The sequence below is a fragment of the Sprattus sprattus genome (genome assembly GCF_963457725.1).
Source record: "Sprattus sprattus genome assembly, chromosome: 12".
NCBI classification, from domain to species: domain Eukaryota; kingdom Metazoa; phylum Chordata; class Actinopteri; order Clupeiformes; family Clupeidae; genus Sprattus; species Sprattus sprattus.
The window spans coordinates 12,233,416-12,257,918 of NC_137910.1; the positions used below are offsets into that span (position 1 = coordinate 12,233,416).

The 24,503-nt window shown below is 45.9% G+C and overlaps 2 protein-coding genes across 2 annotated transcripts in view; one reads left to right on the top strand and one right to left on the bottom strand.

Annotated features, from left to right (window-relative positions):
* Window positions 1–950, top strand: part of arhgef33 (Rho guanine nucleotide exchange factor (GEF) 33) — a gene marked incomplete at both ends in the record, with an annotated part of 5,106 nt that extends 4,156 nt beyond the window's left edge. The window contains 3 exons of the mRNA XM_080848608.1: window positions 1–297; window positions 402–544; window positions 824–950. The exon at window positions 1–297 is cut by the window's left edge and continues 313 nt beyond it. Coding sequence (XP_080704734.1) covers window positions 1–297; window positions 402–544; window positions 824–950 — 567 coding nt within the window. The remainder of the gene's footprint in view (window positions 298–401; window positions 545–823) is intronic.
* Window positions 951–1,796: 846 nt separating this feature from the next.
* On the bottom strand, window positions 1,797–23,777 carry map4k3b (mitogen-activated protein kinase kinase kinase kinase 3b). The gene is made up of 32 exons (XM_080849262.1): window positions 23,617–23,777; window positions 20,009–20,066; window positions 19,157–19,247; window positions 18,960–19,024; window positions 18,669–18,724; window positions 18,454–18,501; window positions 18,085–18,127; window positions 17,573–17,645; window positions 16,653–16,784; window positions 16,427–16,489; window positions 15,933–16,014; window positions 15,720–15,836; window positions 14,396–14,474; window positions 14,171–14,229; window positions 13,981–14,027; window positions 13,429–13,467; window positions 10,542–10,596; window positions 10,204–10,387; window positions 9,452–9,546; window positions 9,256–9,297; window positions 8,982–9,066; window positions 8,620–8,699; window positions 8,331–8,391; window positions 8,071–8,188; window positions 7,915–7,973; window positions 7,553–7,656; window positions 5,923–6,094; window positions 5,560–5,628; window positions 5,014–5,106; window positions 4,493–4,563; window positions 4,210–4,265; window positions 1,797–4,108 (listed from the first exon to the last, which is right to left on the bottom strand). The coding sequence occupies exons 1-32, from the start codon at window positions 23,713–23,715 to the stop codon at window positions 4,021–4,023; spliced, it is 2,583 nt and encodes an 860-aa protein (XP_080705388.1). The 5' UTR covers window positions 23,716–23,777; the 3' UTR covers window positions 1,797–4,020.
* Between the last annotated feature and the right edge of the window lie 726 nt (window positions 23,778–24,503).

Below are 24,503 nucleotides of genomic sequence, written 5' to 3' on the forward strand. Positions count from 1 at the left end.
CCCAGCCCACCACACAAATCCGCCAGCAGGCAGAGCCAAGAGGCCAGGGCCTACCGCGTGGGCCGGGGCTGCGTGTCGCCCGACCCGGTGGGGCTGATGAGACCTCGCCCCCTGCAGTCCGCCCAGAGGAAGAGCAAGTCGCTGAACGGCCTGCAGCTGGACAGCATCGACAGCTCGGCCCACTCGGGTCGGGGGATCCATCCCCGGCTGGAGCGGCAGTCCAGCGCCAAGAGCCGCCTGAGACACCACGACACACACACCGACACGGAGGACCAGACACACGTGACGCACAGCAAGGTGAGGCTGCACCGACACGAAACACACAAACACGCACAAAACACATTCCGTCTAAACCAGCCTGTGAATATGTGTGTAATTTGGGCTTGTGACCACCCTCTTAGGACCCGGTGAGCCCATCATGGGGGGAGGAGCTTAAGTGGAGGGGTGTGGCCGAGGAGAACCACCACACCCCCCTGAGTGAGCGAAGCAGGAAGCAGGAAGGAAAAGGCTTCAGGAGCTCCTTCAAGAAACTCTTCAAGAAGAAGTGAGGAATCTCACACTCACTCACACAAAGACACACATAGACAAATGACTCATGTGTAAGACAATTTATGCAGTTTGCACAAGTGGATCTTCAAAGGATATACGCCTATGGGTATATCCTTTGAAGTTAACAGACACAGCAATAATTGTTAGTTTATTGTATGAACTGGACAAGAATAAGTCATGTGAATGTACCAACTTACACTGTTAAATGTGTGTATGTGTGTGTGTGTGTGTGTGTGTGTGTGTATGTATGTGTGTATGTATGTATGTGAGTTAGGTCAGGTGGTGAGAACAAGGAGAAGGACAAAGAGAAGACAGAAGGTCAGAGCTGTGGTGATCTGGAGTCAACAAGGTCACCCCGAGGAAATCGTCTGGGAGAGATTGACCGTGGTACAGCTGTGTGAAAGATTGACCATAGTACAGCTGTGTGAAAGAGTAGGACAGGCAAGGAAGCACCACGTCTTTGCATCACACGCACCGCAACAACAAACAAGGCATCTCCTCATTCACAAAATACACCAAAAACAACAAGACAATGTCATCTTCTTTTTAGATTTCTTTTTAATTGTGAAGCCATATTAAGCTTCCAATCCAGTTAATTTGATTATTTGGCTCAATCCCTTATTTGCACTGTGTGACTAGAGCTGTCGTTTGAACAAGTAAACAGAAGAAAAAGTCCTACTTTCATAACTACCTTTCGCCATCTGCTGGACTGGACATGCCACTACATCATAAACATAGGTCATTGCTATAATGAGCATGGTAGAGAACAAAAGATGCCTTTACTCAACCATGTGAGCAGACAGGTATGGTAGCAGGTATGGTAGCAATTTAAATATTGTAAATATGTGTCTTTTTTTTTTACTGTTAAAGAGAACTAAAAGCTAGCCAATATGCTGTTACAGATTCAAGTAGGATGAAACCTTTAGCCCACATATGTCAACCTCACATACAAACTTATTGCGTCTTATGATATCTAAGACATTGCTTACTCGTAATATACATATACACTGAATGATACTGAGGAGAGAGGATCATTCTTGTCATCTGACAGAACATTGGAAACAAAGCCTGTTTAAACTGTTTCCAAAATGAAATGTCACTGTTATTATTTAATCTGTGGATCATATGATGTCCATTATTAGGACAAATAAACAAAAGTTAAAGCTGTCTTGCCCTCTTCTTTAAACAATGAAATCATCATCATCATCAACACAAGAACCTTATGCTGATTAGAAAAGTAAGGGATATCCAACACATCAACTCAAAAACACACTGGTATTCACTTCTGTCTTTTAATGAGTTAGGTTGTTTCATAAATCTGTTTCACATTGGAAACAAAATAGAGGCAATTATACAGTCTGTAAAACTGATTTTTATCTTACACTATGTACAAGGTCATATGCATTGCAATATAAAACGGTTAAATGTGGTGATGTAGTTTGATCTACTTTGATCACAATTATTCAACATCTGATGGCGGACATCCAGAGCGATATTAATCTCATCGACCCAATCAACACCTATTCCACTCTTTGTTTCCCACACGAGGTAGCAACACCCAGGACATTTTGGCCATGAATCGAATGGATAGAGTTTGGCATTACATCATAATGTAACATTTATATTCTTGAGCTACTGATTTCAAAGGAATGCTTTAGTGTTTTACATGGTTGGATAATGCATTGAAATAAGTTAAACAGCATTTTTTTAAATTTATTTTTACTAAAGATGCTGATTTTGCTTTAAGAGTAAAGTGAATCGGTAACCATGACGAATGCTAATCAAAATTACCTTAATGGTCATGGTTTCTTTTTCAGTAACAGAACAGAATGTGAACATCTAACTTCCTACTCACAGCTTGCTGATGACCACATGGAACTGGTGAGAATTATACCCTTGATGTGAGATGCATACTTCAGCACAGTATGCCTGCAAGTGTTGCATATAGGTGTATACACACACACGCGCGCACACACACACACACACACACGCGCACACACACACATCCACACGTACATGCTCACATACTTGATCATCACATTTCAAAAAAACCTTTTGTGCAAATTTTTAACACCAGTGATTAAACAAGCATTAAAAACACAGACTAGATGACAAATGGCTTTCAGTTAAAAAAAAAGAAAAAGAAATGAAAGTGAACGTAAAAATTTGAATAAAGTATAAAAGCAAATCAATTAAACTCTTTACGGCTGTCACAAGGTGACATTTTTTTCTTACTACATAGATAAATTAGTACTCAACTGTAGTTTGTGCATCTAACGATAAAACAAAAGAGAACTCTCTTCAATGGGGGAAAAGACAAACATGACAGGATCACTAAGGACATGTTGTGACACCAGACCTCCATCGCTTCTATGAATGTTAACTGCATCAGTAAACAGTTACCACCATGCCCTGTGTAGCCGACAGTGACTAGGTCAGGACCAGGCTCTGACTACGGCCGTAACTACAACGCCCGTAGCCGTCTCTACCCTTGGCAGACCTTCGGAACAGCAGGGTTTCATGTCAGAAAGGTTTCAAAGGTCTCCACCTGCCACAGGTTCACTTCCTCTCTCCGTGAACTACAATGTTACGACAACCATGCTTTACTGAGCTACCACGTCAAAGATTACACTAGTTAGAAACAGCTAGTTCTTTTTCAGGGGTTTTGTACCTCCAGGACTACGTTATCACACCAGGTAGTTATTTATTTTTATTTATTTTTTAAAGTTTTTTTTAAACGTGTGTTCATATATGCACGCGCACCGTATTATGATACAGATACGACACTCATGCTTTTTAGTGTGGTCCCTCAGAGAGCTACACAATTACAACAAGATTCGACCTGGAGTGCTCCGCTTAGTTCTCGCGGAAGAATAGTCACAGCCTCACGAGGTGGAGACCATGACTCCACCTCAAAGAGTCAGAACCGAGATGGCTGCTTCTGCGCGGCATGCCGAAGGGAGAAAGAATAAACTCTACGCCAAAAACAAGCAACCTCCTTGAGCTCCCACAGAGTGTTATACACAACGGCAGTCACTAACGACTGCTTGGGTTACGCCGCAGAAGAGTAGGCCTAGTTTTAAGGCCTAGTTTTAAAGGCCTAATTTTGCAGTGTAGCTAGCTGAACATTGTATTCACATTTCCGCGGTAGTGTCTTTGCTTAGTTTAATGTTGTTCGCTCCGCTCAGCTGGGCTTTTGACTTGGGGTCATAACCGTGTGTAGATCCCTAAGCATCAGTGTATTGTAGATCTGGTCGTGTAGTGGTAGTCGGTTAGCTACAGAGTAGCTACGCTGAGTTTGGTCTGTAGTATACTTGTGGCGGCATGGCCGTGGAGTTGTTAAGGTCTCCGCGGACTGGTGCGGTCGTCGGAGAGCTCTGATCGCGGCGAGTCAGGGGCTCAGTAGGCTGGCTGGGGGGATGGAGAGTGTCCTGGGGGTGGGGGCGTTAGGGTGGGGTGGGGTGGGAGGAGTCAGTAGCTGTTCTCATGGCCCGCGAGTATGTACAGGTTGCTGGCAGCTGTGGGGTTTTCTACGGGTCGGCTCTCCAAGATCACCGTCCTGAAACGCACACGCACACGCACACGCACACACACAGTTACCAACTGACACCAGATGAAAACAAAGATGATCTCACCTACACGTCTTTGATAGCAACTCACCTGTCAGACCCTAGCAGCCTGAAGCTGCGAGTGCTGTCAGAGATCTCCTGAGTGATCTGTGGGGGCAACAAACAAGGCTTTGAAACTCGCTCTCGCACCCTCACAGAGAATCACCCCCCGAAAAAACACAAGAATCTAAAATCCAGGTTACATAAGGACAGCTTAATTTGTTTAATGCTAATACTTAGTTCTCACAGACCCCCCCCCCCCACCCCCCCCCCCCCCACCCCCCACACACACACACACATCTTTCTCTTCACAAAAATGTCAAACTGCTCATTACCTCGTTGGATTTGAAGCTTCGCCCCTGCATTCCATGTCTCCAAAATGCCAGAACACTGTCCTGAAGACACACTGCACATGGACACAAGAGAGACATAAATAGACATAATTTACTACACACACACACACACACACACACACACACACACACACACACACACACACACACACTGCCAGAACACTGTCCTGAAGAAACACTGCACACGGACAAAAGAGACATAAACAGACATCATTTACTTCACACACCCACACAAACTCCCCCGAAAACACACTGCACACAGAGACATAAAGACATAATTTACTTCACCCACACATACATACTTACATACATACAACAAAACGCAACCCAACCCAACACACACTCACACAACCCAACACACACTCACACAACCCAACACACACAACGCAACACACACTCACACAACGCAACACACACACTCACACATCCCAACACACACTCACACAACCCAACACACACTCACACAACCCAACACAATTACACACAACCCAACACACACTCACCTATTGCTTCAATCTGGAAGTTAAAGGTGAGCTCTGCCGACAGCTTTCTATTGGACTTCAGTCTGCCTTGTAAATTCACCATCTTTATACAACCTTCAAAACACACACATCACAACCAGAATGACTCTCCACAATCATACAGGCAAACATTCATATCACCAAAGTACACATCTACTCAGGTCTTTGAGCAGGCCTTCTGGACATGTGCTAATTATGACAACTTATGGAAGAGGTGACGGGTGAAACCAGCTGGTTTGGTGGAAGGGGTGAAGTAAAGGCATTTACTTTCTGGAATGTTCCATGTCTGCAACAAGGCATGCTGCCCCATTTGAATGCTGAGTGACAGTCATGAGTTACCAGCACAAAAAAAAATAAAAACATTTCCACTGCATTGGCACACGCCTCCCAGAGCTGTCAGATCACAGGTGGTGACAGGGAGCTGACAGAGGCAAGAAGAGGAGGCCACTGAGGAGATACCCAGAGGAGGGAGAGGAGTGACAGATGGAAGAGAGGAAGAGAGAGAGAGAGAGAGAGAGAGAGACTCACGGTCTAGGCAAACTAGGATGGTGTCTCTCTCCAGCTGGGTGACGTGGATGACGCAGGTCTGTGGCATATCTGAGGGTGGAGAGGCTTATTAGACTCTGCTCATCATAACCCTTATTATCATTATTGCCATCATCTTTAATGTGATAATATGATCAGAAATATAATCAAGTTGATGAAAAAGAAAAAAACAACATTAGCCAATCCTAAATGAACACTCAATTAAATATTAATGTAATTAAATGAAAATTATTCTAAATGACAATTTCCACTGTCAGTATGATGGTGACCATATACATCACCGTAATAAAAAAAGTACCGCCCCCACCGTCCCGCCCATTCACCACCTCACGCAGCAGTGCTCACCTGCATCGTTGAAGGTGGGGGTGGTCAGGCTGGGGTTGATGGTGCCAAAGGTCACCACCTGGTCCGGCTCGCTGCCCTTGCTGACCGCCAGGCAGATGAGGGGGTACTGGTGCTCCGGCACCACCAGCATCTCAAACACCTCCAGTGGACATGGCAATGTAAACTCAATACTCTGTTGGACAGGACAACACATAGGACACGGCAATGTAAACTCAATACTCTGTTGGACAGGACACACATAGGACACGGCAATGTAAACTCAATACTCTGCTGGACAGGACACACATAGGACACGGAAATGTAAACTCAATACTCTGGGGATGGGAGACAGCACATAAGACATGGCAATGTAAACTCAATACTCTGGGGATGGAGACAGCACATAGGACACGGCAATGTAAACTCAATACTCTGGGGATGGGAGACAGCACATAAGACATGGCAATGTAAACTCAATACTCTGCTGGACAGGACAGCTCATAGGTATTTATAGGTAGGAGTCTCTGCATCAACATTGTACAGATACCATTACTTCTAACCTCTAATTATCCAAAATTAATGTATTATTTCATATAACTGTGATTGGTTGTGGTTATTTTTCTTTAATGTAGCATTTAGTGCTGTCAGTTTAACGCGTTATTAACGGCGTTAACGCGAACCCATTTTCACGCCGTTAATTTATTTATCGCGCGATTAACGATTCGCGATAGATCAACGTTATTTTTCCCTCCCAAACTTTGTAGTAGGCTAACGTCACGTTTGAGTGAATGATGAGCGCGATACAGCGAAATGGATGATAAAAAGCTTCTGAATAGAGAGTTTACCTTTAAAAGTTGTGTTGTGCAAAGGAAGCGAGCTTCACTGTTGTCTGAAAATGTCAACAGGCAGCTGGCAGCAAAAAATATTAAGCCATGATTTAACTGCACTATAGGCTGAGTCCATGTTTATCTTAAATGTGCACTTTATAATTTTATTTTGTACCACCCTGTTCGGCAATGTTGTTTTTCAATAAAATAAAACATTGCTTAAAGCAAGCCAATCCACTTTTCCATGCTGATAACAGCATTAAAATAAAATAAAAATGATGGAAAAAAAAATATTGAAGGGGCATTTAGAATAGATAAAATTTGCGATTAATTTTGATTAATTTAATCGCGATTAATTTTGAGTTAACTATGACAAAAATGCGATTAATAGCGATTAAATATTTTAATCGTTTGACAGCACTAGTAGTATTATGAGGAAAACAGATGTAATCATAATTTTAAGCATTCATGTCTTTCACAATAACCATTTACCAGAAGCGTTTTGTCCCAAAGGCATTAAAGTGGTATTTGGAAGTGCGCCAAGACAAGATAAAATAGATTTATCATCACTGTAGATTTATCATCACTGAGACTATCATAATATTTATTTTGGTCAGATCACCCAAAACATTTCAGGAATAATCTACTATCAATGCCAACCAGTTGAAAAAATAAGCTGCGCAGCAGTACGATTAAGATAATGAAAATGATTATCTGGTAAGGTAACCCCTAATAGCATAATGCCTGTTTTAAAGTGTGTGTGTGTGTGTGTGTGTGTGTGTGTGTGTGTGTGTGCGCTGACAGGAGACAGAGAGGAGTCTGACCTTGATGAGCATGAACCTCTGCATAGGCTCCACCCACTCCAGCAGAATCACACTAGACTGGAAGGCTCCGCATAGGTACTTATGACCCGTGTAGGGGTTCCTCACTGAAACACACACACACACACACACACACACACACACACACACACACACACACAGACACACAAGACACACAGACACACAGACACACACACACACATATATATAATAAAATCCAGTTTTACTTGTTTGTGTGGTGTAATGGAAAAGAGACACAGTGACCAAGAGAACAAAAGATCATAGAGCAGGCGGTGTGGTGTGGTGTGGTGCGGTGACTGTTCATAAACTGAATCACAGTTAAGCCCAGAACACGGATGACTCACCTACGCAGCATTTCTGGCACCCTTTGGTGTCTGGAATCTTATTGGACACAGTAAACTTCCTGAAGAACACAAGCAAACACCGGTCATTCGTTTAGTCTTGATTAATCACAACTCTGTGTGCAGGTGTCAGCTGGTCTTACACTAAGACTACAGTACCTCGGAATGATTTTGTCTGGGATTCTATGTGTTGGTATGGCAACGGGCAGCTTCTGCATTTGCCGAGCTTGCTCAAACAGACCGGACAAGTTATGGCAGTAGAGTTGAGAGGCCTTGCCTGTGAAACACAAACATATGACGGAACAAATACATTTAATCACAAAAAATGACAGAGCTTGAACAAATAGAAAAATAACTCAACCAAACTGAGCCCGGTGGAGTTGACCAAAGAAATGTTTCAAGAAATCATTCAAGCTTACCAGATATGGACAGCAGACAGTTGTTCATGACATACAGCCATGTACATCTTCGTGGAAACAACTGGACGAAAAGTAATAACAGAGAGAGAGAGAGATGGAGAATTTAGTGGGAAATAAAAACAAAACCTCAGCCATACTGCTGTCCAGCCCACTCTCCCCTCCCCTTTCCTCCCCTCCCCTCCCCTTTCCTCTCCTCTCCTCTCCTCTCCTCCCCTCTCGTCTCCCATCCTCCCGTCTCCTCCCCCATCCTCCCCTCCCCTCCTCTCCTTCAGAGATGGCTCCTGCTTACCTGCTCCATGAAGCTCTCGTGCAGCTCATTCAGGTTCAGGGTGTAGATCCCTTCCTCCGCTCCGAAGATCAAATACTCATCTGGAGCGAGACACACAGCACAGGTGATTCTCTCTCCATAGCAATCAAGGCATCTCAGGGGAACCTCTTATGTTCATCAGGTCAAGTCAAATTCAGTTTACTATAGTTCGCATAAACAGTTACCAACCACAGTACTCAGGGAGAGTACATACAGTAAGGCCATACTATTATTGATACCTATGCTATAGAGAGAGTGAAGCTACATTACACATTATACATTATACTGTAACTATCAACACTACAAATTATACTACATAACATAGTGTAGGGACCCAGGCCTACCCCGTGTGTCTGGGTTTATCCAGGAACAGGCGCAGTGGATCTTCAGAGGGCAGCCGTTGAACACCTTTGAGAAGCACGCTCCCATCTGATGGAGGAACACACAGACCAAGCGTGAGAAGCAGAGAAAAGCTTTGACATTTTTTCCATTAATATCACAATAATTTGTGCAAATATGCTTGCCTGCTGGACACTATCAAGAATGGTTGTGTCATGCTGTCACTGACATGTTAATTTGTGACGTGAGAATGACTAGTTGGAACTAAGGGACACTTACATGGACTTTAGGAGTTGGGGGCAGGCCATTGCAGAGGGGTTTCTGAGGAAAACAGAAGAGAAAAGTCAAATAACAATAATTGCAAATAACTAGGGAAAAGTATAAAATATATATATCTATGTATTGATAAACTACCCAGACAAAGGCAAATGGATCAATCACTAAAACCTTCAACAACCCCCACAAACATCATTACCGGAGTGTCCTTCTTCCCCGTCCTGAGGGGGATAGTTGGCAGGGTAGACTGCCTCTCTCTTTCTCCATTCTGTTGGGAGGGGCTGACTCCATTACCTGTGCCCAGACACACAGCGTCAGTAAAAACACACACACACACACACACACACACACACACACACACACACACACACACACACACACACACACACACACACACACACACACACACACACACACACACACACACACACACACACACACACACACACACACACACACACACACACACACATCTATCTTTCAGCGTTTCTGTATGAACACACACAGACACAAAGACAGACACACAAACACACACACAGACACACAGACACACACACACTCCACACTTCCCACTCAGTCACTGCTGTTAGGGTGAGTTCTACCCGCTAGAGGAGAATCTAAGTGGAAGGGAGGCGGGCTTTACTGAGGCCTGTGGAATGACACTACTCAGTTACTGCTGGAGGCGGGTACATGGACGGGGCAAACCATCATCTGATGGGACTATCTACTGATTGATAGATCTATCTACCAATCACAGGGCCAAACACTGTCGCTTACGGTCTTCCTCCTCCTCCTCCTCCTGCTCCTCCACCACCTTCTCCTCCTCTTTCTCCTTTTCTTCCTTGTCCTGCTCAGCATGCAGCCACTCCCAAAAGCTAAAAGTGTCCTCATCCCCCTCTGTCTGAGCCTGAGCGCATGTGTCTGTCTGAGCACGCTGGCTGGACGCGTTACCTAGGCTACTGCGCCGGTGCGGGGGCAGGCGTGGGGGCGGAGGCCTGGGGGGCACGCAGGAGGCGGGCCGAGAGGGAGGGGCGGGGCATGGAGAAACCGGGCAGCGCTTGATGGTGCTGTCGTCGCCGCCCCCCTCCTCCCCGATTGGCCCGCTCTGATTTGGAGTTGCACACAGGCCCTTGGGCTACAGAGAGAGAGAGAGAGAGAGAGAGAGAGAGAGAGATGGGGTGGAGGTGAAGAAGTACATGGATGTATGTTAAATAACTTTGAGAACGTTCTGGACTTTTACTTTCAAGTGTGTCTGAATGCATCTTAATGGTTGTTTAATCCGGTCCTACCTTAGGGGGAAGCGGTGGGGGCACTCTGGGTCTCCTTATTGTAGTGTTTGTGGTTCTGTAATAGATAGAGACATGAAGTCCATAAACACGTAAACAGCACCAAACTAATCCCTAACATGACCCGGCCCACCAAAGCCCAAACACAGCCACCCTCCGTTTGAGTCAACTCCGCTAATGCGCAACGGTCCAATTACACACAGATTACTAATGAGCAACGGTCCAATTACACACAGATTACTCAGATCCCACAGGACTAAACAAATAATGTGAACACAAGCGTCACACACATTACAATGTGATCACATGTACACAGACGTTAACACACACACACACACACACACCAGGCAGGCGCTTGTGCTCAGGAATCAGAAACGAGAAGTAGCGGTGACATGCACAAGCAGCACAGCCGCGAGTGTGACAACCACAGACAACAGACAACACGCACACCGGTAACCACTGACAACACTGTACACTATGGAGGACACAGACCAGTGAATGGATGTAATGTGTGGGGTACAGAACTCCAGCTGGATCTAAACTGGTTTTTACTATGTACACACTGGTGTGGACAGGGACGGAGCTGGAGAACTGTTGGGGTGTCTGTTGGTGGCGCAGGACAGTAGAGTGTCCAGTCATATTGGTCTCTGTTGGTGGCACAGGGCAGTAGAGTGTCCAGTCATATTGGTCTCTGTTGGTGGCACAGGGCAGTAGAGTGTCCAGTCATATTGGTCTCTGTTGGTGGCACAGGGCAGTAGAGTGTCCAGTCATATTGGTCTCTGTTGGTGGCACAGGGCAGTAGAGTGTCCAGTCATATTGGTCTCTGTTGGTGGCACAGGGCAGTAGAGTGTCCAGTCATATTGGTCTCTGTTGGTGGCACAGGGCAGTAGTGTCCAGTCATATTGGTCTCTGTGGTGGCACAGGGCAGTAGAGTGTCCAGTCATATTGGTCTCTGTTGGTGGCACAGGGCAGTAGAGTGTCCAGTCATATTGGTCTCTGTGGTGGCACAGGGCAGTAGAGTGTCCAGTCATATTTGGTCTCTGTAGGTGGCACAGGACAGTCGAGTGTCCAGTAACATTGGTCTCCTCTAGGTGCGGTTCTAAACTGTAGAGGTGTTCACCTGTGAATGGTACAGTAGGTAAACAAGAACTATACCTGTGTCCCTTTTATGGGATCTGAAAACTTAAAGCAACACTATGTAACAATGTGTCACTCTGAGGTGTTTTTATAAGCAACTTCTTTCAGTATATTAAAATTAGATGGTATGTGGTCATGTGAAGAGGGAAGTTTCATCAAGAGGAGCTTTCATCGATGCCAACTTGGCTGTTTGTGATATTCGAAAAGGTTTTTGCTTGCTATTTAGGTAGTTACTTTGGTAGCTGTAGACCAAATCTCCATAATGCTGCTTTAAGCTAATTTCTTATAGCGTGCAGATTTCTGCTTGTGGTGCAGAACACAGTCAGTGTTCCAACATGAGGCAGAGAACTGGTGAGGACTCCCATGTCTGGTTCCACAGCAGAGCGCAACACATGGCACAGCTTCTCGTCCTGAGATCAGTGCCCCAGCAGAGGGCCCACATGGCATAGCTTCTCGTCCTGAGATCAGTGCCCCAGCAGAGGGCCCACATGGCACAGCTTCTCGTCCTGAGATCAGTGCCCCAGCAGAGGGCCCACATGGCACAGCCTCTCGTCCTGAGAACAGTGCCCTAGCAGAGGGCATACATGGCACAGCCTCTCGTCCCGCTGGTATGAGATCAGTGCCCCAGGCTAGGCGCATTCATGCGAGCCAAGCAGCCACGCGCCACAAACATGTCTGAGCGGTGCTAGGCAGCAAAGTAGCACAATGAAACAGCAGAAGCATTTAAAGAGTCCTCCCTGGATTAAAGCAGACACCAGCAATACTCTGCTGTGTGTTTGTGTGTATGTGTGTGTGTGTGTGTGTGTGTGTGTGTGTGTGTGTGTGTGTGTGTGTGTGTGTGTGTGTGTGTGACACATCTAAACCATTGTAGACCACAGTGCATCAAGATTCCAAATGGTAACCAGTTAGGGACAAACAGTTCCACCATGCAGGGAGAGACCTTTAAAGAATCAGAAGGGCAAAGGGTGTGTATAGTGTGCGTGTGTGTGTGTGTGTGGTGAGTGTGATGGATGGTGATGTGGCACGAGGGTGTGAGAGTGAGGAAACCAAAGGCATGCACACACACACACACACTTACTGCGGGGCTTCCTCATCATCATCACCATCACCATCATCATCCTCCCCAGTCTCTAAGTGTGTTACATGACCCCTGAGGAAGATGAAGATAGGGCCAAGGCTCAGTGAGCATGGCAGCCAGCAGAGCGAGGGAACACACACACACACACACACGTGGGCCCACTTGTGCTCACACACACACACATGCACCAGTGCTTGAACATATTTTACAACACACATACACCCTCCCACACACACAAATATACTTAATTATTATGTAATTACACACACACACACACACACCGCAAATGTCAGTTACTTATTCAATCACCCACAAATCAATCCAGATATCCATAACACTGCATACCCTCCAACAATCCACCCATGTGTACAACATCTCAGTGACTCTTCTCTCTCACTCTCACTCACACACACACACACACACACACACACACACACACACACACACACACACACACACACACACACACCCGCATAGCCATGAGGTAGATTAGCAGCATGTGAAGCAGCGTTAATTAGTCTTGCCTGCCTTCTTGCCTGGCTGGTGTGTGTGTGTGTGTGTGTGTGTGTGTGTGTGTGTGTGTGTGTGTGTGTGGTTATACAGTGAGCTGGTGTTTACATCTACCATTACCGCATCCATAACTACAGAGGGAGAAGACCCAACCTCAGCACTCACCTATGCTGTAACTCCTCCTCCACTGACTTCAACAGACTCCTGAGAGAGAGAGAGAGAGAGAGATGGGGGGGGGGAGAGAGAGAGAGAGAGAGAGATAGGGGGAGAGAGAGAGAGATAAGTAAAGCTCAGGAGGCAGGCTTCTGTCCAACAGACATGCCTAAATAGCATACGTCAAGATAAGAACCTCTCTCTATGGCTACAAAACCTCAAAGATACTGTGGAAAGAAAATGATTACCTAACTATTACCCTTACAATCTCGCTCCTTGTCTCCCTCACACACTGTCTCTCTCTCGCTCTCTCTCTTTCTCAAACACACCAACACGGTAATAGGGATTTATGAAAAAGATGTGAGCTGGAACGTAACCTTGGGACAGTGGGAAACTTTCTGTTCTAGACAGATAGAACAGTTGCACAGGCAGGCTTTCTGGGGTGAGCACTTTATCATCAGCTCTCTCAGGCTGAAGCCATCACACACACACACACACACACACACACACACACACACACACACACACACACACACACACACACACACACACACACACACTTACTTGTTTCCACAAAGCAGGCCTGGGGAATCTTGGTTGTACTCCAGATCCTACATAAGCCAGGAGAAAAAACACTATTAACACAAAAGCAACACACACACACAAACACCCACACACACAAACCCGAAGCAACGGAAAATGTCTCACACACACACACACACACACACACACACACACACACACACACACACACCGGCTCGTGATGGGGTTCCGTCTCCTTTCTCATGGGGGGGTCGAACTTCACCTGATCGACTGTGGGAGAGAGAAAAACAGGCAGAGGGGGGGAGAGTGTGAGAGGTGCATGGATGCTGATTCTGAGCCATGTAAATCCAAAACTATGTGCTTCATGTCATCTGGGGTCTACACACACACACACACACACACACACACACACACACACACACACACACACACTCACAGTTAATCTCTGACAGAGTTTTTCCCTCCCGAGTGCTCCGGCTGGTTGAGCGAATCCGATGAGGGACTGACACGGGCGACTGTAAACACAAACACAAATACAAACAGTGTAAGTGTCTGCTGGTCAACGGAGATGCTTGACAGAGCTTCACGCACAGAAGGGCTTAATCAGCTCTTTCCTCCAGTTCAGCCGGTTGTTTTTCCATCTCACCCTCCTTGAAACCTCAGCAAGCTGGCAGTAACGTGACACACACACACACACACACACACAAACCACAAACTCCCACCACTAGCATTCTGGCAGGTATTTGTTACAATCACTGCACTCACTTCCATATTTCTACGCACACGCACCCACAAACACACTTACAAAGGCAGTTAAGTAAAAAATATAATCAGTCACACCACCCGGCTCGAGCACACACACACACACACACACACACACACACACACACACACACACACACACACACACGCGCGCAAACACACCCATGCTTGTATTATTAGCATGGCAACACTGATCATACAGGTCACACAGGTACCTGCAGGCAGCAAAGAAAGGAGCTCACCAAAAACAAATGACAGCTCCTAATACTTCAGCAGAAAGACAGACAGACCGATAGAGAAAGAGATAGAGAGATAGAGAGAGAGAGAGAGAAAGAGAGATAGAGAGAGAGATCGAGAGGAAGAGAGAGATTAGAAGAACAGAGGAGACAGGAAAAAAGAGAGAAAGAAAGAAAAACAACATACAGAAAAAGGGGAAACAGTAGAAAGTAGGAGCAAAGATTTAGAGAGACCATATGAGGACAGTCAGTCAAGCAGACAGACAGACAGAAAGTCAGACAGGCAAAGTGATAGCCGGCAAAATAACAACCCAATAAAAGCACTCCCATCCTCCACCCTCCTCAGCCCTCACTCTCCTCAGCCTTCAACCTCCACTCTCCCCATCCTCCACCCTCCTCAGCCTCCACCCTCCTCAACACCCACCCTCCTCAGTCCTCATCCTCACTCCACCCTCCTCAACACCCACCCTCCTCAGTCCTCATCCTCCCCATCCTCCACCCTCCTCAGTCCTCATCCTCCCCATCCTCCACCCTCCTCAGCCTTCATCCTCCACTCTCCCCATCCTCCACCCTCCTCAACACCCACCCTCCTCAGCCTTCAACCTCCACTCTCCCCATCCTCCACCCTCCTCAGCCTCCACCCTCCTCAGTCCTCATCCTCACTCCACCCTCCTCAGCCCCCACCCTCCTCAGCCCCCATCATCCTCAGCCCCCAGAGCCCCCACCCTCCAGTCTGCCTGCACACAGCCCTGAGGCACTCACATCTGGCTCAGGGTCGTCATCCTCCTGGTCGCTGTAGGGAGTGTGGTCGGGGTTGCTGGCCTTGTCTAGGAGCTCGATGGCCAGTGTACGGCTCAAAGGCTGGGACACGAATGGGTGCTGCGCACAAAAAAAGGAAGTGAGGTCACATAAGGAAGTGATTTTCAGTGCCCATCAGGATAGGGGCGAGATGTGAGATGGAACAGAAGGGATCACCTGCAATAGCTTCTCAGCTGTGGGTCGCTTCTTGGGGTTTTTAGTGAGAGCCACTTTGACAAAGTGGTGAAAGTTGTTGGTCCTTGAGAAAGGGAACATTAGACGTAGAGTGTTTGTAAGCACACACACAAAACTCTAGGGAACATTTCAACCGACAGGTCACTGAAGGGTCACTGCAATGCCTCATGCTATTCTAAGGCTCTAATCCCTCATTCTGTTGCTCTGCTTCAACACCGTGTATGAAACGCCACAGTACATGTTCTGTGTTCTTCCACTTCAACAAGGAAAATATCCTTTCTGACAAGTGTTTTACAGGGAGAAAAAAAAAAACCATAAGAGCCTGTCGGATTTCCATAACCTCTCACTTCTAAAGCATACAGCGCAATCCATTTACACAAGCATACACGCGCACACACACACACACACACAAAAAAACACACACACACACACACACACACACACACACACTCACACACACACACAGTCCGTCTTACCATTTCACTTTATCCTTCAGTTTGGGTGGTACAAAATTGCTCTTACTCATCAAGAACAGAGCCCTAAAAGAGAGAGAGAGAGAGAGAGAGAGAGAGAGAGAGAGAGAGAGAGAGAGAGAGAGAGAGAGAGAGAGGGTGGGGAGCGTGAGAGTGAGCGAAAAGCAGCTTTCTTAAAGAATGTTCTAGAAGCCGACCTGGCAGCCTCGCGCACATGGACTTCACCCACCTCATGGGGTGCAGCTCGAACATGGGAGGCTGCAGCTCTGCCAGCTCGATGGCGGTGATCCCACAGGCCCAGATATCACACAGCTGATTATAACCCCCTTTCCTCTCCACAGCAGCCACCTCAGGAGCCATCCTGCAGAGAGACAGAGAGGGAGGAAGAGAGGGAGAGAGGGAGGGATGAAGAGAGGGAAGGAGAGAGAGAGAGGGATGAAGAGAGGGAGTGAGAGGGAGAGGGATGAAGGAGGAAGGGAGAGAAAGTGATGAAGGAGGGAGGGGAGAGAGAGAGAGAGGGATGGAGGGAAAGAGAGAGGGATGAAGAGAGGGAGTGAGAGAGAGAGAGGGATGAAGGAGGAAGGGAGAGAAAGTGATGAAGGAGGGAGGGAGAGAGAGAGGTAGAGAGAGAGAGAAGAGACAAAAAGCAGAGACAGTGAATGACAGAGAGAGGGAGAGAATGATAACACAAAGACAGTGAGAGGGAGGAATGAAGAGAGAAGGAGAGATAGATGAGAAAAAGTACAGAGAGAGAACAGATTAACCGAATGAACGATGCAGGAAGAAAGAGAGAGGAAAAGAGGCAAGGGAAAGAATGAAAATTGAGCAGATGAAGCAGTGAATAAAATCAAGGAATACCAATGAGATAACAATATGTGGCTAAGGTTGAGTGTCAAATATCAATGCGCCAAAAAGGCCTGTGGGAGTCAGCAGGAAAAATGATGCAAGTGTAATTCAAGGCCACTGATTGGAAGTCAGTCACTTCATAAACAATGCTGCATTGAAAAACACAACTCCCATACACCTGTATTTACACATGAACCCTGAATACATAACAAACACTTGCAGCAGAAGCGCTAAATCCAGACGACATGAGCCTCTATAATAGGTTATGTAAGGAAGCCCATAGGGGGAGAGCTGGAGGATTACCAGTAGGGTGTGCCAATGAATGACTTCCTCTTGGCCAGGGTGGCGGAGATCTGCGCAGAGACCCCAAAGTCAGCTGGGGACAAGGAGAGAGGAGGACCCAGTCAGAACACAAACGGACATGGACACAGTGACGAACAAGGGGGCACACAGAGGCAAAGACAGAGACAAACCAATGGACACAAGAGACAGATAAGGGACAGAGATAAGCAGATAGAGTGTATACATGTAGACAGGCAGATAAGACGAAGACGTAAGGACAGATTGGACCACAGACATAAACACATCCAGGACAGATAATCAAAGCACGAACACACACACACAATGATAGCTGATCAGATAGACACACACACACACACACACACACACACACACACACACACACAATGATAGCTGATCAGATAGACACACACACACACACACACACACACACACACACACACACACACCTATATAAGCACATGAAGTTTAATGCGGTGTGCTTACTCTGAAGGCCAACACAATGAAATATTTACCCAGTTTCACGTATCCATTGTCCGTTAACAGGATATTTGCTCCCTTACAAGAAACAAACAGAGAACAAATTTAAAAGAAGAAGAACTCAGAAGCATAATTAATATAACCATCTTATCTATCTGAACTGAATAATTATATTAATAATTATAATAATAATAATAATAATAATAATAATTCCATGCCCAAGACACACACAACACAGTACTGCAAGTCACTTTGGATAAAAGCATCTGCGACATGTAGAAAGGTTAAGACAATGTCATGCATTATATGTTCTAAATGTCAATGGTTGCTCCCACTTCAACTTCCAACATTTGTTGGTAAGCCTGGTGCACGCAGGAGAAAAGGGCATTCTGGTGTGGGCATACCTTTATGTCCCTGTGCATTTTGCCCTTGTTGTGGAGATAGTACAAGCCCTGAGACACACACACACACACACACACACACACACACACACACACACACACACACACACACACACACACACACACACACAGGTTTAGCCAACTCAAGAAAACATAATACCTTATTGCAATGTAATGGTATTGCTATGACAACAGCAGAACTGTAAGAGGAGCTGTACCTGTATGGTTTCCCGAGACACATACGCAATTTGGGATTCTAACAGAGGTCCCGTCACTGAGGAGGAAAAAGACAAAAAGCAGTGGCTGAATGCAAGATAAAAATAAAACATAAAACTGTATGTTCCAAGTTATAAAATTTGCATCAGTGTGAATATGGATAAGTGTCTCTGTGTGTGAGTGTGTGAGTGTGCGAGTGTGTGTGTGTGTGTGTGTGTGTGTGTGTGTGTGTGTGTTAGTGTTCGTGTTCATGCCAGACTGTTCTTAGGAAACAGTGGTAGCTTTGTGTGTACCATGGTAAATGTCCTGTAGGGATCCCCCTCCGCAGTGCTCCATGCAGATCCATAGTTTTTCCCGCCTGGAGAACACAAGACAAGACAAGGCGCGTCACGTGCTGCCTGCACTAGGGCTGCTGCATTTAAACACCCACTCTGGCTAATCTAGCCTAGGGCCCACAAGAGTGCATGACGCAGGGCTACAGGCTCCAGACCTGAGATAGCTGCCGAAGTAAGCCACAATGTTGGAGTGCTTGCAGTCCTTCATCATGATAATCTCCTGCTGCACCACTGCAAAGTCCTCGCCTGGAAAACAACAAATCATATCCATTCAACAACCAATTTACCAGTTCAAAAGACTTATTTACTCCAAAAGACAATGGAATGAAGTGACAAATTACACATAAAAGCCAACCAAGGGGTAAACCTGAACTAAAAGTTTAAAATAAGCAGGTGGAAAACTAGACCATTACAGATAAGAATCTCTCTATTTCTCACTCACACACACACACACACACACACACACACACACACACACACACACACACACAGCCCTATAATTACATGCATAACCAAACCCTAACACGCAGTAATGGTCTGTAGAGTGTTCACACACTGTGAACCAGTGGAGTGTGTTCAACCACCTGTTTCCACATTGGCACTGTGGCATCCATCCCTGGTTAAATATTAACCCCCTCTCTTGCTCCTTGTGTGTGAGTGTGCATGCGTGAGGAGATTAGCGTAATGGCTTGATTTAATCAAACACTTCCAGCTTCCAGGTGCCAGTGGAGAGGTTGGGAGGAGACATGAGGAGAGCAAAGGAGATATGGAGGTGAGCGGAGTAGATTTGGAGGTGAGAGGAGAAGTCATGGATGTGAGCGGATGGGAGATGGAGGTGAGCGGAAGGGAGATGGAGGTGAGCGTGGAGAGAAGACATAAGAATATAGAAGAGAGGAGAGGATAGGAAGAGAGAGAGAGAGAGACGATGAGAGAAAAGGAGATGAAAAGAAGAGATGGAGAGAAGAATAGTGAGTATTTGGGGACCTGATATCACGTTAAATCCTTACCCGGCTCCAGCTTGATGACTTTAATGGCCGCCAGCTCTCCCGTGCTGACATTGCGAGCCTGAAGGACAGAGAAAGAGACAAGAGACGCAGAAGTGAGATAACTCAGAAACAACTGAGCGCACAGTCGGCCTAGAGCCTGGATTCTGTGACAATGCCACACCAGTGAACAAGCACAACAAAAAACAGCCAACAGTTGGGCACTACCCGTAGGCCTGGTACCCAGCCTGCCCGGGCTAGTCAGGGCCTTCCATTACACAAATGCCATTGATTATTGGAGACAGCGCTGATGGAAACACTGGCTAACTGACAGCGCTGGACGCCTCGCCTCTTGATTCCCTCCACTTAACCTCTCCTTGTGTGGCTGAGGCTGTGGTATGGTACTCAGATAGGAGGGGGGCAAAAATAGACTGCTACCACGAGCAACAACTCCAATCCGTCCACAGATAAACACAGCCTCTCCAAACTGCCTTTTTGTAGAGATGAATAGATAGACAAATTAAAAAAGCAACACCAGGCAACACGCATTCTTGCCATTCTTTTCATAGTATTTTACATTTGGTTGTCTATTCCTTTTCCGCATCTCTCTCACTCTCACTCCCACTCCTAATTCACTCGTGCAGTATTAAGTTTGTCATGCTCACAAACAAGCTGATTGGGGTCTTGTGAGAATTTGATGAGAAATTGAGATCAGATGTCACTCCCAAACTGAATGAGGCACACACAAGCACACACATACACAAACACAGTTTGTGTTTGTGTATGTGTATGGGTGTGGAGTATTCCAAGTACATGGCTTAAAGACAGACCTGGGGAAGCCAAGTGATAAACCTCATTCTCCTAGAAAAACACAGCCATTGGGCTTTTCTATTACAGGTTTATCACTTACTCTGAGTTCATTTAACCAGGTTAGACACTAAACCACATACTTGGAATACCCCCCATGTCTGATAAATACATGCCTACATATAATCCCTCTCTGCTCTTAGTCACAGATGTTAGAGCGTGCACACACACACACACACACACACACACACACACTTAAAACCACAAAACAAAGCAAACATACTCCGAAGGATGACAACCTACATGGAGATGAGAGAAAGCAATCAAAAAGAACATGACAGGCACTCCTCTGAGTTTGGCATTGGCAGATTGACATTCTTACGGCGCGTGCGCACACACAGAAACACACACACACACACACACACACACACACACACACAAAGAGATCCTCAGAGTGCCCATGTTGACTGGCTGTCAAACAGAAGAGGCTTTAGACGGGGGAACTGATGTCATCTGGGAGAGCAAAGGAAGAGCTATACTGTGTCCTTGTATTCTGTTATTAGAAAGACGCGTCCAATCATAAATACTCCAAATGCAATTAGAGCTCTCTCTGAACACAGACACACAGAGAACAACAGATGTGTGTCATCTCCAACACATGATTCAGATGGAGTTTGCACACCCAACTCTGTTGATGCCAACTGTGTCTGGGCGACAGTGTGTGTGAGTCTCTAGATGTGTATGTGTGCGGGTGTGTGTGTGTGTGTGTGTGTGTGTGTTTATTTGTTTGTTTGCTTACAAGAAAGGCTGACATAAATGGTGGGTCATACACTCTTCAAAAAGCTCTGATTGGATGGATATTTACAGCTGACCCACAAAGTCTGATGTCATTGACACTGTTGTGTGTAAAATCCTCACACACACACACATACACACTCACTCACACACACACACACACACACACACACACACATACACACCAAGCCATGGGCCCCTCCATCAGCAATGAGGCATTTCACTCCTTACTGATCGTATTCTCACTGCCACACACACACACACACACCCACACAAATACACACACACACACACACACACACACACCACTGCATCAACATGAGTTTGATCTTGAAGAGTTAAATTCAGCAACTCTGCGGTAGATAGCTGGTGCAGCTTAAGTCGTCACAGAAGGTCAGCAGTCAGGGTCGGGCAATGTTACTGGCCTTTGCTCCGCTGTCTGCTCATCCTCTCTCTCTCGCCCATCCTCTCTCTCTTTCTCGCCCATCCTCTCTCTTTCTTTCTCTCCCATCCCCTCTCTCTCTCTCTCTCTTTCTCTCTCCCATCCACTCTCTATCTCTCTCCCATCCTCTCTCTCTCCTCTTTTAGTCTTTCCCGCTCAACTTGTATCCCTTCCTAAACTGCTAAACCCATTTAAACGGGAAATCTGTCTAAAATGGACATTCCATTCTAATACTGCTCCAGCTGTTGGCTGACACACACGCACACACACACACACACTCTCACACGCACATTCAATTGAACTGCTAATGACCACGGAAGCACTGGAGGAAAAGCGAACAATCAGAGGCAAACAGGATGGACATAGCGCTAACACACACACACACACACACACATGCATACACACACACAACACCCTTTTCTCACTCTCTGTCTCTGATATCCTCCTGTTTGGCTACTTCCTTTCCCCAGAGGAGGTTGGGACACGCTCTAGTTTTCCACAGCAAATGCTGCCAGCCGTTTTCTGCCCTACTCGTGGCTTACACTCTACAGACTGGTAGTTTCACACAAGACATTCTCTCCGTCCAGATCATACATACAGACACAGTCTTACACACACAAATACACACACACACACACACAATAACTCAGTTTGTTTCAAGAAATTGCTGCACATTAACCATACTCCCATCCACAATATTTTTTCCCTCACACAGCCATTTTCTGTCTTCAAAACAAACACACACATAAACACGTGTGCACACAAAAAGTCGTCGCCTCAAGAAATCCCCTAAATGCTGTTGCACCTCCCCAGTGGGTGAAGGCCAGCCACTTCCGAACGAAAATAGCCTATAAAGACCACTGTAAGCATTCCACACATGATTCACTGTGGGCGCTCTGTGGGATACAATGTTGCAAATTCTCAATATCCACAGTTCCTAAATGGTAACTGTATAGAAGACATGTCTCCTCCCGACCGAAGAGTAGTTTGCTCGCCAATAAGTCACTCTCATTGCTTGTTTGAGATGAGACAGGAGGAGGCGTTTGCTATGGCATAACTTGAGATCGAGTATTTTTCTCTGTCAGCTCCGCTAGTCGCGAGATGGGAAGAATTGCGCAGGGCCTGGTTTGTTGTGGAAATGCAGCCGCAGACTTGCTGAGGACATTTGACGGAGCATAAAGACTACCCTGTTACCACCAAGACACGCACTGTGCAACAAAGACACACAGTCGCACACACAATCACACAGGCTGCGCAGCAGACGCAACAACGACTGCGTCATCCTGTTTATCACAAACATAACACCAGAGAGATTATATCGATCAATCTGCCTATAGCGATAAGAAGTTAAGACCAGAAATCCTCCAGTGGGCTAGCCTATGTTACGCATACGTCAATAGCAGCAACGGATTTTGCTAACAAGCACATTTTATCAACTGCGCACTTGTTCTTATAGACCTATACTGTCGTGAGTCGACCAGAAACGCATGGCACAAAAATGAAGAATTAGCTACGTGTTGCTGTTCAATGTGTTCAATCCCGAATAACAGCAAAATCGCCAGCTAGCTGCTGCAGATAGCTAGGCTACCTTGTACACATCTCCATACGTTCCACTCCCGATTCTTTGAATGAGCTCAAAATCTTCTTGCGGGTTTCGCCGAGACAAGTCCAGACTGGTATTCATCATCCGAAGCCCGATCCCTAGGATCGGATTGATTTAGAAACTCCGATATTACAAAACTGTCTTAAACGAACGCAGAAACACAGGGCGTCATGGAATCACGTCCAGTCTTCACTAAACTTTAACATGGCCTCCTCTGCGCAGTACGCCTGCGTGAGGACGCTGGCTGTTCACGTTGACAGCCCCTGGGTTGCGATATACACAGCGGTTGTTCTGTTCATCACAACCAGTACATTCGAATATTTATCATATCGAACTGAATTTCACATTTTCTGGATACATTTGTTTGAAATTTTGTGTGAAAATAACGTAGTACGTTACTTATTTTCTTCAGCCCAGGCAATTACATTATTGTCTTATGAGGTTATAACACACGACGTTGCTGAACATTTTTGTAAGAACTTACCTGCATAATAACGTAGTAATGACTATTATACCAACATAGTTATGTGCATATAATTAGACCATAATATGATAAAATGGTTGAAAAAGGTCAAACTTCACACAAATACATACATATACACAATCTGCACAGTATAAGCCATCAACTTTGTGTAATTTATTGAAGGAATTGTTGGGTGACAGGTGACAGGTAACAGGCCATGGTGACAGGTATTAAGCATGACATTAGGTGCAGTTGCTGTAGGTGTGGACTATAGGTGTGTATATTCTCATGTGTGACTCACCACAGCGCACGGTGGGGAGTCTCCCCCTGACTTGCCTGTTCAAATATTTCACACTTCAAATATTTCCTTAAGCATTTAGTTCAAAGTCAGTGTGTGATTGAATGCCAG

Coding starts and splice junctions, on each gene's coding strand:
- map4k3b (XM_080849262.1), bottom strand. CDS start 23,715: ATGATGAATACCAGTCTGGACTTGTCTCGGCGAAACCCGCAAGAAGAT. Junction 7,657..7,914: donor GTGCCAGAAATGCTGCGTAG/GTGAGTCATCCG, acceptor TGTGTGTTTCAG/TGAGGAACCCCTACACGGGT. Junction 5,107..5,559: donor CATCCTAGTTTGCCTAGACC/GTGAGTCTCTCT, acceptor TGTGTTTTGAAG/GTTGTATAAAGATGGTGAAT.